Raw genomic sequence first — 16,890 nt, forward strand, 5'->3', positions numbered from 1 at the left:
GTGACGGACGTGACGAATTTTTTCTTCACGTCACCCAGGGCTATTTCCTTTCTGTTATCCGTGTATGATTGGTGCAAAATATCATTATTAATTGATAATTGAAATTTGTTCAAACCTTCAAAACTCAATGAATGGAAAATGTTCTTCTTTTCTTTTTCTCCTTGCATCAATCAACTGTTATAATGCTATTAACTCATTCAAAAAATGGTCCTTTTGTTGTTTATATAACAATACAATGCCAAAATAAAGATTGCCCTCATCGTAAATTTTATTATCTATTTTTTTCATAAAAAAATACTTATGTTTGAATTTTGCAGAAACTCATACTCTAATTTATTTAATCTTTTATACGCATACATTCTTTTTTATTCTACCAGGAAACGAGTCTGACTTTTTTATTTCTTTGGTCCCTTTAAAAAAATAATAACTGTCATGGAGATATTCGGAATTATTGAATTTGCATTCTGATTTTGCCTTTCATGATTTTTATTTTATCTTGTTGACCGTGCAAATCCAGGTTTTAGCATTATAACAAGTTGAATGCATTTAAAGTCTTTCCCGGTGGCAAGAAAAGGAAAATAACTAATTTAAAGATAATGAGCTGCATCAAGCGATATTGCAAAAGACAGCAGGAAACGGCAAATGGAATAGAATGTGTGATTTGGCCTCACCTTTTACAGTGGATTTTTAATCGAGCATTATCCATTTATCGCAGTCAAAAGAAAAAGATCGAGCTCCCTTTCTTCAAGAATAGAAACGCAAATTCAAAGAATGAGCGTTGTCTTTTTGTGTTTGTTTGTATTGTACGAAACGTTGAGGTGCGATGCAATCGAAGTGTATGTTACGATGAAAGGAGATGACAGTATGGGATGTGGAGAATACAGCCATCCTTGCCGAACAATGAAATATGTGCTGAATCAAGACCCTGAGCAAAATGAGTTTTTGTTTATAATTCCGTCAGACACTCTTGGCCAGCCTCCTGTGAATATGGTTGGGAAAGTTGTCAAGATCTTTGCAGAGATAGAGGTGTCGACAACATGGATATGTCCAGATGAATTGAGCACAACTCCTCTGTACACTGTGCATTCGACAAATTTGACGATAAAGTCGATGTATTACGATCTGAGCGTGTGCGATCAGGGCATGAATCCCTTTCTTTGTGGGGATGATCACTCTGACATCACACTTGAAAGAGTTCACATTGATGCAAATTCGGGGAAAGAGGGATTGCCTTCGGCCGATCCGTTCATTGTTCTTGCACATTGCAGGATCACTGTCCAAGATAGCCTCATTGGAGATTATACGAAAATCAAGTTTGAAAAATCACAAGAAGAAAGTGTTGCGTGCGCATGGAAGCATGGATGCATTGAACTGACGATGTGCGAGGCGTCATTTGCAAACACATCATTCGATTATGGGGTGTATGGATTCATTTATCAGAAGGGTGGGTCATTGGTTCTGAAGAATGACACATTTGCGACGTATGTGTTTTTGAGTTATTCAGATTTTCGACGAACAGTTTACTGCGAGAATGAAGGGGCCATCAGCATATCATCGATAGTTTCGAAGAGAAACCGCCAAAAAGAGGTGAATGATCTGTGGATGGACATTGGGAAATGCAAGCTGGCGAAGAACGAAAATCCAGATAAATATGTGTTTTTTCATACGAACATAACGAGTGTGACGTGGAGGTGGTGGTCGGAATCCATTGAGATGATGAGCTTTGTAATTGAGGGAAATATTTTTTCACCGTGCAGAACAAAAGTGTTTTTCAAGTTTACCACGAAAGATGGGAAGAAAAAAACGGTGATAGTAAACTGCTCATCGATTTCATACAGCACGACAGAGTTGAGTGTCAACGCTGAGTTGAGCATGTTTGGCGGTGCGAGGAATGTTTCTGTGCAAATGGAATATCCCTCGTCCAAAGGCAGCGGGAGCGGAACAGATGTCTCGCAAGAATATCTTATTCAGCTGCCCGAGATGCCAAAGAAGCCCACAACGCCTGAAGATCCAAAAAATGAGGAACCGAAACGAAAATTGAAGCCAGTGGTTGTGGTAGTTATTTGCTTTCTGTGTGTTGTGGTTGCTGGTGCGACAATAACAGTGGTGGTCGTTCTGGTGTATCAATGGAAACGGAAAAGGTTTTTGAAATTTACATCGGCTGATTCGAACACCCTTGTTGCTGCGCTAAATCAGAAAGATTAATGAGAGAAAAAAATTTTTTATTTGAATTCTCGGCTTTTTGAATGAATTCAAAAACATATATATATATATATTTTTACAAATTTTTCAATGATATTTGTTGATAATAACGGAGATGTGAGTTTATTCAAATGAGTATTGTCTTGAATTTTGTTTTCGAATTATTGAATATTTATAATATTTTGAGAAATGTTTTCTATATGTAATTTCTGTAAAGAATCTTTGTTTATTTTAATTTGTTTGACTTTTGTTATACTCTCCGTTCATTATGCATGGTTGAATTGAAGTGTATTGAAGAAATGATTTCTTGATTGTTATTTTTATTTTTAATTAATGGATAATTATTTGCATTATTCCGCAGACTGATTTGTAGTGTTTATTGTTGAAATTTATTTTATTTTATTTTATTTTTCAAATGTAGATCTGCTGAAGAGTTTCTTTGCACATTGAAATTTTTCTTTCTCTCCAACCAAAAATTTGAATTAGGAACAATCGATGAATTTTTGTTATTTTGACTTTTTCATAAAAATGACATTGGTTGCACAATCGTCATCATTTTCTGAAAGTTACAAGTTGAGAAAATAGATTGAGATTTTTGAACTGAAGAATTGAGAACAACTTTTTTTTTTTTGAACAATGCAAAATTTACATTTTTTTATCCTTGAAAGATGTGTCTTCATCAACCAATTTGTTTACCAAATTGTATCAAAGAAACAAACTCATTTTTAAGGTTTTCAGCAGTTTCAAATGATAAGGTTTAGTTTTCAAATTCGTTGAAAAAATTGCATAATCGATATCAATCGCATTCGCAATGCGATGTGAAGATATATTATTATATTATTACTGTATTCTGCATATTTGTCGTGAAGTCTAATAATGTTTTTTTAATCTGTTTTTTTTTTTTTTTTCTTTTTCTTTGTCAATGAAATGAACAAGATACCAATGTTATGGATAACATTGGAAATCTAATCCAACTTTAAACTGACTTGTTTAATCAATTATTTAGCTATTTTTTAACAATGAAAAATATTAGACTGCAAACAAAAATTATCGTTTTGAGATCCATCAATTATTCTTCTTTAAAATTTTGGAACAGAAAATGAAGGGGCAAGCTTCATGTACGAATTAACTGGTTGAGGATGATAATATTGAAATTGGTTCGTACGAATTAAACATTGAGATGATGGATTAAATGTGGTGCGCTGTGACTTAATTTGTGTCTGAGAACTTGGAAATTGTTGAGTATTTATTGAAGCATGTGAATTAACTAAATGCTGATATGTTGTTTGGTCTTCTTTATCTGACAAATGTAAAAAAATGCTTTGCTTTTGATCCTCACACATTTTTTGTTTTATGCGATTGAATGTTTGACTCGATTGTTCTTGAACAGAGCGTGGAGATAATACAACTGATTTGTAAGGACGAGCAGAATAAAATCTCGGAAGTTCATCTGATTGAACTTTGCACCTTAAAAATATTTTATTAATTACTGTTGAGGAGTTCTGCAATCTTTTAAACAAATATTCATTTTTTTTCTTTCGAAAAATTAAGAAAGACTAAACAATCATATTAAAAAGTGAAGATGCCTTTTGAAAATCATCAATTTGTTTCTAATACATTTGCACAAATAGTACAATAAAAATAATACAATAACATTTCGTCAAACTTTAAGTTCTCTTGAAAATTTCGAAAATGCAACATTCTGCTCATTTTCGGTTAATTTCCGATGAATGCTTTTAATTTTATCCATAGTTTTGCAAACATCAATTTCACTCCTTAAACGGGTCATATTTCAATTGTAAAATCTTTTATACCTTTAAAAAAATCGGTATAATTTATCCAAAAATGAAACAAAAAATAATGGGCATCTATTTTTTATTTTGTTGATGACTAATCGACTGTTGACCTTTTAGAATGGACAGGGCTTTAACACATTCACCTATATATGGAGTATCTGAAGAATGCCTTGCGTATAAAGTATCTTCTAGGTGGTGAGCTTCCTGTTTAAAAAAAAAATAGTTAAATTAAAAGTTTCAAAATATGTCGCACCATAACAGCCATTTCGATGTCTCCATTAAAAATTCTGCGACTTTCTTGAAGCATTAGTTCAAAAAAATGATGTCTTGTATTTGAAGATATTCCAAAATGCAGAGGATCATCAAATAACTCCTCAAATAAAAATAATTCAGAAAATATATTCAATCAAAAACAGTGATAATAGAATCAATAACTATGTCCAAACTTTTGTTTCTGGTAACGACTTTTTATCTTTTGCATTTTCAGAAATATTCTTTGATTCACTGAAATAATTTTGCTTTAAAGGTATATCTTTGGAATCTGATGCAATGAATGATTCCTTCGAACGAATTATTTTTTCATCAAGATTGACGTCTTGAGGGGGAAAATATCCCGGGGGTTTCATCTTCAGAGAACTGTCATTTTCGCCTAAATAATTGCTCGATTTTTGTTCTTTTTTTTCATGTTGATAACTTGGCAAAATTTTGTAATCATCTTTGAAAAGACATTCCTTAAATAAATTTAGGTGACTTTCCGGAACGTTATCTTTCTCAATAAATTTTGTAATTGAATTAATTTCTTTTCCCTGATTTACATGATTAAACAAACAAAATGGACCTTTCATAAAATGTTGCAAGCAAAAAATTATAATACATGCAATAATGAATATTTCTAACCAAGTTCACAAAACCCTGTTTGTTGAAGAAATGGACATTCTATGGAATCAAGAAGAATTGATGGAAACATAAAATTTATTATGGATATTGGATATAATGAATTCTTCCTTGTGAAATTATCATCTTTGACATAAAGAATAATAATAATGTTCAAAATCTTGTGCGCAAAAATATTTAGTAAAAATTATTAAGATAAATCCTTAATTTTGAATAATTAATTTTGATATTTTCCTTAAAAAATGCAAAAGTGAAAAGTAATTAACATAAATAAAATCTTACACAATTAACTTCTTTAATGATAAATAATTGATATATAAACGTAAATTTAAAATATCCACTCAAAAATAACTTTCAACGTTAAAAAAGTTTAGCTAAACACCAAAAAAAATAATATAAAAAAATGTTATTCAAAATTTGATAACGTCAACTTTCCAAATAAATATTTGTTTGCAATTCGGAAGCACTCAAGTTATCGTACAACCTCTGCACATTGTAAATTTGCACGTGCATTATGTTTTTTTGTAAAAGGATAATTCCAAAAAATTTATACAAATAATTAAATAAAAAAATAAATTAAGAATTAATAATAATAAATGCTGTCAAAAAGATTAAACAATTATTCAAAAAAATTCTAAATTCATGAAACAGTTTATATTATTCTCCGGGGTTGTGATTAATACTGAACCCAAAAAGAAAAAAAGAAATTAGTGCATTTGCATACCCGAAATGCTTTTTTGCTTTCAAAAGTTCATCACTGGCTTTCTCAGTTTCTCGTTTTGAAATATAAATTTGATCATCCACAGTTTCTATTGATATGACGTATAAATATAAATACATATATTCAATAATTTTTTTCATAAAGTCTTCATTAAGCTTTCATAAAAATAGAATTAGCAATTCATGCCTAATTGATCCGTTTGCTCTTCAAGAATATGCTTTAAATCTTCTGAGGCTTCTCTTACTGCAACAATTTCTTTCTGATTCATTTGATGTTCACAAAATACTCATTATGAAAAAATAAAAGAAATACAGACGTGTATTCTACGAAATTCCGTTTCTCGATATTCCAATATTGATCGAGTTGCGTTAGCCTTCTCTTTTAATAAAAGCTGTTGGTTAGCACTTTTAAAAAAAAAGATGTAAAAGAACTACTGATAAAAAGGAACATACCCCGTTTCTTCTGATATTATGCCTTTGTCAGAATCACTTTAAAAAAGGAGGAAAGAAAGAAAGAAAGAAATTTTTGAAAGATAAAGATATCGCAAAACAATAAATGGAATAATTACGAAACTTAAACAAACATTTTCTCATCAAAAGATGAAGAATAACTTATTTTTTCGTATGCTTTTATCTTTCTTTTAAATGCACTTTCTGCGTTTTCCAATGAAAAAAGCATTTGCGATAGCTTTATGGAAAGTTTTTGATCGCTTTTGTTTGCTTCAATCATCTTTTCAATCACGGAATCTTTCGTATTAAAAAAATAAATATAATTTCAAAGTAAAAAGTTCAAAAAAGATTTTTAAACAATATTGTAAAATTAAAATTATACGGAATCTTTGAAGTCTTACGGATATTTGTTTCATTTTAAGCAAAAATTTGCTATCATTCCTTTCACTTAAATTTTCAAATATTTAGGTAAAAAATAGTTATAATCAGTTATACGGTATAAGTTCGGATATCTCCTCTGAAGTTAATTGAAGGTCAGCTTGTATGGCCGATACCTTCAGCTCTGCACTTCCCTCCAAACTCATACAAGAAAGCAAAATGATTCTATGATTTGATTATATTTATTATGGGCACATCAAATTACGAAATAAGTTATTCAAACGAAATAAGTTTAACTCATATTGGATAGGGAAATTTGAAAGATAACTCAAATAGACCAAATGAACAAAAGGATTATTTGAATTTATTTTGCAGAGAAAATGATATTATCCAATCTGAATCATTCGTTTCTCTTATCAAAAACATCTTCTCGCAGGTTTATTAAGAAACTGATAATTGTATTTGCAATGAGAAAATGTTTCAGATATTCTGTTTCTGAATTTTCTAACAGTATTCTTTTATGCCTAAGCTTTGTTATTTTGAAGTGGAATAAATTGAGTTATTCAAATAAAAAAGAAAAAGAAACATAATTAAAATAAGAAGAATAGAAAAACTTAACATTGCCAATGCCTATCAGCACAAAAACAGCCAAATGAGTATTGAAATTCACTGCTTTGAATTGTGGGGCAAAGAATTGGATGAATGAGAATATGAAGAATAGACAGAAGAAGAGGAAGAGGAAGAAGAAGAAGATGATGATGATGAATTATTTGATGAGGAAGGGATGTATTTTGTCTCAAATGGAGTGAGACTTTGAGGAGGAGAAGGAGAAGAAGAAGAAGAAGAAGAAGAAGGATATGTTGATCTATAATGTGTTTGAAGTGAAGAAGAAGAAGAAGATGTTGATGATGATGAATTAGATGGAGATGATGAAAGAAGGGGAGCAGGAGAAGAAGAAGGAGTTCTGTATGAATATGGAGGAGTTGCAATAGAAGAAGAAGAAGAGGAGGAGGAGGAGGAGGAGGAGGAGGAGGAGGAGGGAGAATAAGAAGAAAGTGTTAGTAAAGAAGAAGATGATGATGAAATGTTAGAAGAAGAAGAAGAAGATGGAATATATGTGTTTTGTGATGATTTAGCAGAAGATTGCCTTGATGGAGAAATAGAAGAGGAAGAAGAGGAAGAAGACATTGTAGAAGGCACATATAGAGTAGATGAAGAGGTAGATGAAGAAGAGGAGGAAGAAGATGGAGATGGAGATGGAGAAGGAGAAGGAGAAGAAGATGGCAGACCTAATAGAGAACCATGTGTAGCATGTGAAGAAGGAGGAGCAAGAATGGTAGTTATGTGAGTGGAAGAAGAGGAAGAAGATAAAGAAGAGGAAGAGGAAGTACTTGGAGTGTATGTTGAATGAAGTTGAGAAAGAGGAGAAGGAGAAGGAGAAGGAGAGGGAGAAGGAGAAGATGAAATAGAGGAATAGAAATTAGTTGAAGAAGATGAAGAAGATGAAGATGAAGATGGATTAGTTGCAGATGATGGAGAAATAGATGGAGCAGGTGAATAAGAAGTGGAAAGAGAAGAAGAAGATGATGATGATGATAAAGATGATGAAGAAGATGAAGAATAAACAAATGGAGAAGCAGAAGCAGAAGGCGAAGGAGAAGGCGAAGGCGAAGGAGTATAAGTATGAGATCCATATCCTCTTTTACTCTCCACCTGCCATTCATCTTCATACACCTCTTCGTCTTCGTCCTCTTCCATCGCATTCATCTCATCCTCCTCTCCCCAGTTGCTTGCTCTCAAGTCCATAAAGTCCATCAGCATAAACTTGTGTCTCTTCGGAAGTGTGTTCGCCTTCACCATGTCACTCACCTGCTTCTCTATCTTGTTCACATACTGCACATTCACTCCAACATCTATCTTCTTCCCGACTCTGCTCATCAACGACACGAAGGCTTCGATGTTGCCCAGGATTGGATCATCTGCTTTGATTGGCTCTGGGGAAGAAGAAGATGATGATGATGAAGCATTTTCTTCATTCTCCTTCTCTTTCCCTCTTCCAATCACCAGCTTGCTCACTTCGTTCAACAGCTGGTCACAGCATCGTCTAACAACATCCACATGCAACAGATTGTGGCAGAATAACTCCCCTACAAACCCCATCACTCCTTTGAATCGAAGTCTTTGGAGCATCGCTGCCTCTTCCTCATCCATCGCATACACACTATCTGCTGGCCTCTCTTTCTCTTTCTCTTCTTCTTTCTTCTTCTTCCCTTCTTCTTCATCTTCCTCCTCCTCCTCCTCTTCTTCCTCTTCCTCTTCCTCTTCTTCCTCCTCCTCTTCTCTTTCTGCTCTATCTTCTTCATTTGGATCCATGTAATGGATAGCCTTCATCTTCCTCCCTCCTTTCTTCTCCCCTTTCTTGTTCAGCGTCCTCTTCATCCTCTCAAACTCTCTCTGACACCTCGTCAGCAGCAGCCTCCGAAATCTCGATTTTGTCAGCTCTTCCTCCTCTTTCTGCCCTATCCCTGCAATTGGGATGCTGGAGAGTGCATAGCACAGCTCTCCATACATCCCCACATACTTCGCTTCCATCGTGGCCTTGTCGAAAATGTTGTCCAGAAGAGAAGATAAGATATACTCATTCTTTATTAGAGGAACAAGTAAAAGCACCATTTCATCTAATGTTGATGGAGACACTTTGTTCAGAATAGCTAGGCATTTCCCAACAATTGCCTCGTTTTCTTCCATTTCTTCTCTTCTCCTCTTCTCTTCCTCCAATCTCTTCAATTCTTTCATCAATGCTTCTTCCTCTTCTGCTTTCTTCTCATCCTCCTCTGCACCTTCATCTCTTCCACTCCTCCTCTGCTTCTCCAACAGCATCCTCAATCTCTCTCTTTCCTCCCTCTCCTGCTTCATCTTCTCCTTCTTCGCAGCCATCTTCGGCTTCCATGCATTGTCTGTTCTATTCGGCAGCTCCTGTTTCGGCCTGTAGCATTTGCTTCCTCTCTGCCTTCCTTCTCTTCCTTCTCTTCCTTCTCTGCCTGATGCTCCATTCCCTCTCTTCTGCAGCACACTCACTCTCTTACTGTTGCCTCGCTCCCCCCGATCGTGGCTGCCTCGAGGGAGAAGAGCATTGCTGGAGTCTGTGGTTGGAAATAATAGAAGAGAATATGATAAAAACAGAAATAAACAGAATTAATCAACAAATTTAGAAGAATAAGCAGGGGGAAAAAAAAACTTTTATTCATTCAATCTACATTCCCCAATAAATGTCTAAAAACTTCATTGTTTCAATGCATACCTCTTTTCCTTCCATAGTCCTTCCCTTCCATCTGCTCCAACTTCCTCTTTCTTCCGCTCTCTTCATTCTGGTTCTCCTTCGTCAGCAGCTTCAGCCTCTTCCCTTCTCCTTCAAACACTCTCCCATTCTCCTTCATCTTCCCCATCATCGTCGTCGATGGCATCATCGAAATCATAGACCCTCCCTTTCCATACAGCTGATTCTTATACGAAGGCAGCAGGGCATTCGAAGCATTCACACCCGATGGCAACAGCATCACTTGCTTTTGTCCTTCCTCTGTTTGTGCCTCTAATTGCGTGCAGATGGGCTCAGGGAATGAGTGGGCATAGCTGAGAGGGCAGTTGCACAGATGCTGGGCTATTCGGTTGGATTTTAAGGCGTTCTGCTTTTCGGACTCTGCCTCCTTCAGACAGGTCTCATAGAGAATGAAGAGCATTTCATCTCGACTGTACATGAATGAGGGAGATGGTGATGATGATGATGATGATGATGATGATGATTGTTCTGTATCTGACAAAGAAGTATTATTATTATTATTATTATTATTATTATTATCATTGTTGCTGCTATTGTTGTTATCATTAGTAATTGCAGTGGAAGTAGTGGTGGTAGAAGAAGAAGTTTTTGAACTTGATGCAGAACTTGCATTAGCATCAGATGAGGCAGAAGATGAAGAAGCAGAAGATGAAGAAGCAGAAGCTGATGAAGAAACAGATGAAGCAGAAGCAGAAGCAGAAGAACCAGAACCATCTCCTCCACTCCCTCCCTTCGTATCCCCCACACCCTTGTTCTGATTGAATCTTGCATGGAGGCTGCTGAAGAACAAGTCAGTCAAATGCATGTTGTATGAGACATCAGAAGCAGAATAGCCATAATTCTGGTCAGCCACATGCAGTCTCATGGCAAGTGAGTTCTTCTTCAGCATCTTCGACATCGCTTTGTAGCTCAACTTCTTCCCTCCTCCTCTTTCTCCTTTTTCTTTTTCTTTTTCTTTTTCTCCTTTTTCTATTCCTCCATTTGCTTCTGTTTTATCTTCTTTTGACTCATTTTGCTTGGTTTTCGCTTCTTTCTTGTCTTTCTTCTTCTCTTCTGTCTTTGCTGTTGTGTTCTGCTCTTCCTGTTTAGGCACATTCAAGTCAACTAAATCTATTTCCCAATCTTCTAATCCTTCTTCTTCATTTTCTTCGTCTTCTTTCTTGTCTTCTTCTGCATCCTTCTCTGATGCTGTGCTTGAATGGAGTGAAGATTTGGATTTGTCTTCATTGTTCTCTTCTTCTTCTTCTTCTTCTTCCTCCTCCTCCTCATCTTCTTCGCCTTCATCTTCTTCCTCTTCCTCTTCTGCTTCTTCTTCGATTTCATTTTCTTCTTCGTTTTCGTCTTCATCCTCTTCTTCGTATTCATCATCATATTCTTCCTCCTCTTCATCCTCATTTTCTTCCTCGTCTTCTCCTTCATCTTCATCTTCTTCCTCCTCCTCTTCTTCTTCTTCTTCTTCTTCTTTTTCTTTTTCTCCTTCTTCTTCTTCTTCTTCTTTCTCTTCATCTTCTTTTTCTTCATTTTCTGCCTTTGATTCATCTTCTTCATTCACAACATCTTTCTTATGCTCTTCCACTTTATCTTCTTTGCTTTCTTCTTTTTGCTTATCTTCTTTCTCTTCTTTCTCTTCTTTAAAGTTTTCCCTTTCTTTTTCTGTTTTTACTTCTATTTTAACTTCTTCTTTCTCTTTTTCTTTATCTTTTTTCTTTTCTGTTTCTCTCATATCTGTTGTTGATTCTATTCTTCCTTCTGTTTGTTTGTCTGCTTCTTCTTCCTCCTCCTCTTTTCCTTCTTCTTTCTCTTTGCTTTCTTCTTCTTCTTTCTCTTCTTTTTTGTTTTCTTCATCTTGTTCTTCTTCTGGTTCTTGTTCTTCTTTCTCTTCTTTCTCTTCTTTCTCTTCTTTCTCTTCTTTCTCATCCTTTTCATTAATATATTCATTGTCTTTATTGTCTTCATTATTATTAATGTTATTATCATTCTCTATCACTCTCTCCATCAATGGAGCATTCATAGAAGATATATCAGTCTTCATACTATTCATCTGACTAGCATTTAATGATGAATAAGAAGAGGAAGAAGAAGATAATAAAGATGATGATGATATAGATGAAGAAGAAGAAGACACATTAATTCCATTCATAGGAGCCAATGGAATGGGAGGGAATGCAGCAGCAATTGATGGCAGAAGAGGAGACATTGTTCTCTTCTCTGCAACACTCTCCCTCATCTCTGTTGATTTATTGATATCTCTTTTGAATGAAGATGATGATGATGATGGAGAAGATAGAGAAGAAGAGGAGGAGGAAGAAGAAGAAGAAAAGGAAGAAGAGAATGAAGAAGATGATGATGAATAACTCTTTTGAGATGAAGATGGTGAAAGCAAAGGAGCAGATGACAATAATGCTTGACTTTTAGGAGAGGAAACATTTATGGTATTATTATTAATATTATTATTATTATTCATGTTATTTCTTTGAAATCCTCCATTAGATATACTTGGTGTATTAGAAGTATTATTATTATTATTATTATTATGCCCCTGAGAGAGAGAGGAATGAATGTGAACAGCATTCATTTGAATAGGAGAGGATAAGAGTGGATTCTGTGTCTCTTTCTTCAGAATATACGAGCTATTAGATGAAGTTGATGAAGGAGAAGAAGAGGAAGAGGAAGAAGAAGAGGAAGAAGAAGAGGAGGAGGAGGAGGAGGAGGAGGAGGAAGGAGAAGAAGATGGAGAAGAAGAGAAGGAGGAAGATGATGATGAAGGAGTATTAGAGATAACTGGCTGAATAGAAGGAGAGATAGAAGGTGTATATACGTTGGATAGAAGAGGTTGAGTGTTATTAGAAGAGATATGAAGAGCAGAAGGAGAAGAGGGAGAGGAAGAAGAAGATGATGATGAAATAGCATCTTCATTTTGAGAGAGAGAAGAAGAAGAAGAAGAAGAAGAAATAGAAGAAGAAGAAGATGTTCTAATTCTTCCATTGTTAATCTTCTGTCTCTGTCCATCAGCATTCAGAAGAGGAAGCTGAGCCAATGGAGTGAGAGGAGTAGGGAGAAGACTGTCTCTGATGGGAGATGGCTGACGAAGAGGGAGAATGGATGAATGAGAAAGAGATGAAGAAGAGGAAGAGGTTGAGGAGGAAGAGGAAGAAGAAGAAAGAGAAGAGGAAGAGGAGGAAGATGATAATGAAGAAGAAGAGGAAGGAGAATGAGTTGGATAAGAGGAAAGAAGATAGGATTGAGCAGGAGATTGAGGAGAAGAAGAGGAAGATGATGATGATGATGATGATGATGATGAAGGAGAAGAATGAGAAGGAGAATTAGAAGAAGGGTTGAGAGGGCGAAGAGGAGTGGGGAGAGGAAGAAGTGCTTCCATTTGAGTACGATTGTCTGTCTGTTTGGAAGGAATACTCAAAGAAATAGAAGAAGAAGATGATGATGATGATGATGATGATGAGGATAAGGAGGAAGAAGAGGAGGAGGAGGAGGAAGAGGAAGAAGAAGATAATGGAATATTCTGTGATGATAAGAGAGGAGGAAGACTGGGAGAAGATGTTTTTGAAGGAAAAGAATACGAACGGATGGGTGTGTTAATCACATGAGAAGAGGAGGAAGAAGAGGAAGAAGAAGAAGAAGAAGTCTTGTTATTTGAGCGAGAACGAGATGAATAGCTGTCATCTTTCCCAAATATATACTCATCTTCATCTAATGAATCACTTTCTTCTTCTTCTTTCTCCTTCTCTTTCTCTCTCTCTCTCTCTCTCTCTCTTAACTGAATAGATCCACCAATAGGAATATTACTAGGAATATTCGATAGCAATGGGCCTTGTGCTTTCACACCCTCAGAATATGATGGATATCTTATGCCTTCATATCTCAATGGCTTAGATGAGCTTATATCTTTGCTTTTTTCATCTTTTAATAGAGAAGAAGAAGAAGAAGAAAGAGAAGAAGATAAAGAAGAAGAAGAAGATGGAGATGATGAATAGCTCAATATTCTTCCCTCTCTCTTCCCTTCACTCACATTTGTGCCAGCTCCACCAATAGATAAAGAGAGAGTGACAGAAATAGGAAGTTCATTCTGTGGAGGAGGAGGGCCAAGCAATGGCTGTGATGATCTTTGAATAGACAAGGAAGAATTAGCATTAATATTAGTATTTGTATTAGTATTAATGACATTAGTACTGGTATTATTACTTCTGTTGTTGTGATAGCGAGATTTGGAATCAGGAGATGGAGAAGATGGATGAAGAGGTTCTTTTGATGGAGTAGAAGATGAAGAGGAGGATGAAGAAGAAGAAGAAGATGATGATGATGATGTTATTGTATTCACACGTGATTGAGCTGTACTTGAATAATAATGTGTGGAAGGAGCAGAAGAGAGAAGAGGTTGAGGATCAACAGATGGGACATATGAAGATGAATTAATTGAAGATGATGAAGAAGAAGGTGAAGAAGAAGAAGAAGAAGAAGGTGTATTTATTGGTGTCTTTGATTGATTGGATGAAGAATGAGGAGTATATACAGTCTGTGATGATGATGATGATGCAATTGTTGATGATGAATAGCTACTCTGATTGTTTCTGGTGTTTGTTGAATTTGAGTGAGAAAGAGAAGGTTTTGATGAATCCATTGGAGCATTTGATGAAGTTGATGTAACTGTTGAATTCATTGCATTTGGATGGATGTTATTTGTTGACGAATTGCTATTCTGCTGTTTGGATGATGGGTATGATGATGATGTTGTTGTTGTTGTTGTTGTTGTTCTTTTGGATGATGAAGATGAAGGAGAATAAGTAAATGCAGAAGAAGAAGGAGTAGAAGAAGAAGCAATTGAAGAAGAAATAGAAGAAGAAGAAGAAGGTGATTGAGAAGATGATGTTGCTGTTATTATTGTAGCATTTTGTGCAGAAATAGCCTTTGATGTGCCTGTTGGGTGTTCTTGTTGCATTGATAGCATTCTTCCAAAGACAGAATATTTATTTGATGATGGAGGTTGAATATGCGAGGGAAGAGATGAGGAAGAGGAAGAAGGAGAAATAGAAGATGAAGAAGATGAAGGAGAAGAAAGAGAAGGAGAAGGTGTATAAACAGAGGGATTATTGATAGGAGTATTAGAAGAAGTATTATTAGAGGCAGAAGAAGAAGGAGGAGGAGGAGGGGTATAATAGTGAGTGAGAGAAGGAGGCGTAGAAGGAGAAGAAGAAGAAGGAGAAGACGAGGAGGAGGAGGGAGAAGAAGGAGCAGAGGGAGAAAAGACAAAGCCAGAATGAGTGTATTTGGATGCATCTGGCTGTGTTGTTGGAGAGGAAGGGTTTGAAGTCAAAGAAGAGGAGAAGGAAGAATATGATGTTTTGTTGGGAGAAAGAGTTGGATTGTATGAGGAAGAGATAGAAGAAGAGGAGGAAGAAGGAGAAGATGATGAAGAAGAAGAGGAAGAGATTGAATTAATGAAAGTATTTGTATTGCTCTGAATTTGATTGCGCTGAGTGGAGTTAGAAGATTGATTCATATGTCCAAAAGGGAAAGAAGAAGGAGAGGAAGAAGGAGAAATAGAAGAAGAAGAAGAAGAAGAAGAAGGGAATAAAGCAGATGAATTAGGCTGGCGAGGCATCTGAGGCAGAGTTAGTGAAGTATTGTTTTGGCTGTTAATGTTCCCCCTCTGATGAATGAAGGTATCATAACCAGATTTCTGTGAAGGTGCAGATGAAGAAGATGGAGGAACATCAGCTGGACATGATGGATTAGATGGATTGGATGGATTGGATGGGCTGATTGAAGAAGAAGAAGACGTTGGTGATGATGATGTTGTTGTTGTTGTTGTTGTTAATGTTTGAGTGCTGTTGGCTGGCAATGAAGAATAAGAATATGAAGAGAAAGGTGCAGAAGGTCTGGCTGTGGGTATTGGGGCAGGTGCAGAAGATGAATGAGCAGATGGAGATGGCATTGATTGGATGGGTTGCATAGACTGTGTAGGCTGAGTGGAATAAGATGGAGAGGCAGATGTTGGTGAACTGTTATAATTAGTCCGATTTGTATTGGATTGTGGTGGATGTGTGTATGGCAGATCACGATATTCATATGCTGATTGATGCACTCCACTTCCATGTGCTATTTGGCTGGGCGCAGATGGCAATGTTGTGGCTGAGGCTGAGGATGGAGAAAGAGTAGGAGTTGTAGAGGCAGATGACGATGGCGGTGTGGCTGGCAATGGGTTGTACTGCTTTTGGATAGAAGGTGCAAGCACAACAGGAGAAGAAGGAGGATAGCGAGCTGCTGAATTGGAAGGGGTATAGCGAGCAGACAGCGTCAATGAAGGCTGTGAAGGAGAGGCAGAGGCCATAGAAGAATATCGGTCAATGGCATTTGAGGACGTGCTTGTGTTCAAGATAGGCGTTGGCTGTGGCACTGTAGAAGATGCATTAGCAAAAGGATAAGATTTGCCTCTTGAAGAAGGCAGAGGAAGTGAACGCTCGTTCAATCCTGGACGAGTCACGGTTTGCTGAAAGGCCTCTTGGCCATATGAATTTGTTTGTTCAAATGGAACTTGAACTGAAGGCAATGAAGATGGTAAATATTGCTTTGGCATTGATGAATGGTCGCCCTGAAATTTTGCTTGTAAAAACTGTGATGGGGCTGTAAAAGAAGGTTGTATGTAATGATCAGTAACCTGCCTTCCAGATAAATCAGAATAGCTGTTTGTGCTAAAGCTTTCAGTTGATGTGTCTGGATAATGATGTGTTTGCTGTGAATGAAATGTTCCTTGGTTTTGTTGTGACTGCGACATATATATGTTCATCGTATTCTCAGAGGATATATTCGGGGTATTCGATGGTTGTGCCTGGGAGAGTAACGTAGCTTGATTTGATAGTTGAGTGCGTTGTGATGTTGGCAACGAAGAAGAATAAGAGGATGAATCGAAATTTGTTTGCGATTGCATTTGTGCAAATTCGTGACTTCCTTCACTGTGCAATTGTTTCTGACGTTTATCCCTTGGAATGAATGATTCAATTGGATGTGATGTGCATTGAGCAAAAACAGATTGTTGTTGAGGTCTTGTGGCTGTAGAACGAAAACCTTCTGCATCTGATTGTGCAAATAATTTAGGTT

General features: G+C 36.2%; 5 protein-coding genes across 5 annotated transcripts; 1 reads left to right on the plus strand and 4 right to left on the minus strand.

Moving 5' to 3' along the window:
* Nucleotides 1-771: 771 nt before the first annotated feature.
* On the plus strand, nt 772-2,694 carry MONOS_4706 (uncharacterized protein; the record flags this gene model as incomplete). The annotated part of the gene is made up of 1 exon (XM_067874802.1): nt 772-2,694. One exon carries the CDS (start codon nt 772-774, stop codon nt 2,203-2,205), a length of 1,434 nt encoding a protein of 477 aa, XP_067721956.1. The 3' UTR covers nt 2,206-2,694.
* A 564-nt stretch (nt 2,695-3,258) lies between these two features.
* Nucleotides 3,259-4,060, minus strand: MONOS_18674 (uncharacterized protein). Its single transcript, XM_067871715.1, has 3 exons — nt 3,869-4,060; nt 3,789-3,812; nt 3,259-3,737 (listed from the first exon to the last, which is right to left on the minus strand). Exons 1-3 carry the CDS (start codon nt 3,989-3,991, stop codon nt 3,282-3,284), a joined length of 603 nt encoding a protein of 200 aa, XP_067721957.1. The 5' UTR covers nt 3,992-4,060; the 3' UTR covers nt 3,259-3,281.
* Nucleotides 4,061-4,070: 10 nt separating this feature from the next.
* MONOS_18054 (uncharacterized protein) lies at nt 4,071-4,843 on the minus strand (the record flags this gene model as incomplete). The annotated part of the gene is made up of 4 exons (XM_067871034.1): nt 4,071-4,202; nt 4,252-4,371; nt 4,445-4,593; nt 4,828-4,843. 4 exons carry the CDS (start codon nt 4,841-4,843, stop codon nt 4,071-4,073), a joined length of 417 nt encoding a protein of 138 aa, XP_067721958.1.
* Nucleotides 4,844-5,083: 240 nt separating this feature from the next.
* Nucleotides 5,084-6,646, minus strand: MONOS_18055 (uncharacterized protein; the record flags this gene model as incomplete). Its single annotated transcript, XM_067871035.1, has 8 exons — nt 5,084-5,378; nt 5,617-5,701; nt 5,800-5,872; nt 5,930-6,017; nt 6,066-6,101; nt 6,197-6,359; nt 6,445-6,509; nt 6,558-6,646. The coding sequence occupies 8 exons, from the start codon at nt 6,644-6,646 to the stop codon at nt 5,360-5,362; spliced, it is 618 nt and encodes a 205-aa protein (XP_067721959.1). The 3' UTR covers nt 5,084-5,359.
* Nucleotides 6,647-6,913: 267 nt separating this feature from the next.
* Nucleotides 6,914-16,720, minus strand: MONOS_4707 (putative MIF4G domain; the record flags this gene model as incomplete). Its single annotated transcript, XM_067874803.1, has 3 exons — nt 6,914-9,583; nt 9,742-12,185; nt 12,405-16,720. The coding sequence occupies 3 exons, from the start codon at nt 16,718-16,720 to the stop codon at nt 7,107-7,109; spliced, it is 9,237 nt and encodes a 3,078-aa protein (XP_067721960.1). The 3' UTR covers nt 6,914-7,106.
* Nucleotides 16,721-16,890: the final 170 nt, after the last annotated feature.

The sequence above is a fragment of the Monocercomonoides exilis genome (assembly GCF_001643675.1).
Source record: "Monocercomonoides exilis strain PA203 chromosome Unknown scaffold44-821271, whole genome shotgun sequence".
In the NCBI taxonomy this organism is placed as follows: domain Eukaryota; phylum Preaxostyla; order Oxymonadida; family Polymastigidae; genus Monocercomonoides; species Monocercomonoides exilis.

Excerpts from the sequence above, each read along its gene's own strand:
- MONOS_18674 (XM_067871715.1), bottom strand. The coding sequence starts at position 3,991 with ATGACCCGTTTAAGGAGTGAAATTGATGTTTGCAAAACTATGGATAAA. Across the intron at positions 3,813-3,868 it reads AATTTTCAAGAGAACTTAAA|AAACAAATTGATGATTTTCA; the intron begins GTTTGACGAAAT and ends CAAATGTATTAG. Across the intron at positions 3,738-3,788 it reads AAATTGATGATTTTCAAAAG|AAAAAAAATGAATATTTGTT; the intron begins GCATCTTCACTT and ends ATTTTTCGAAAG.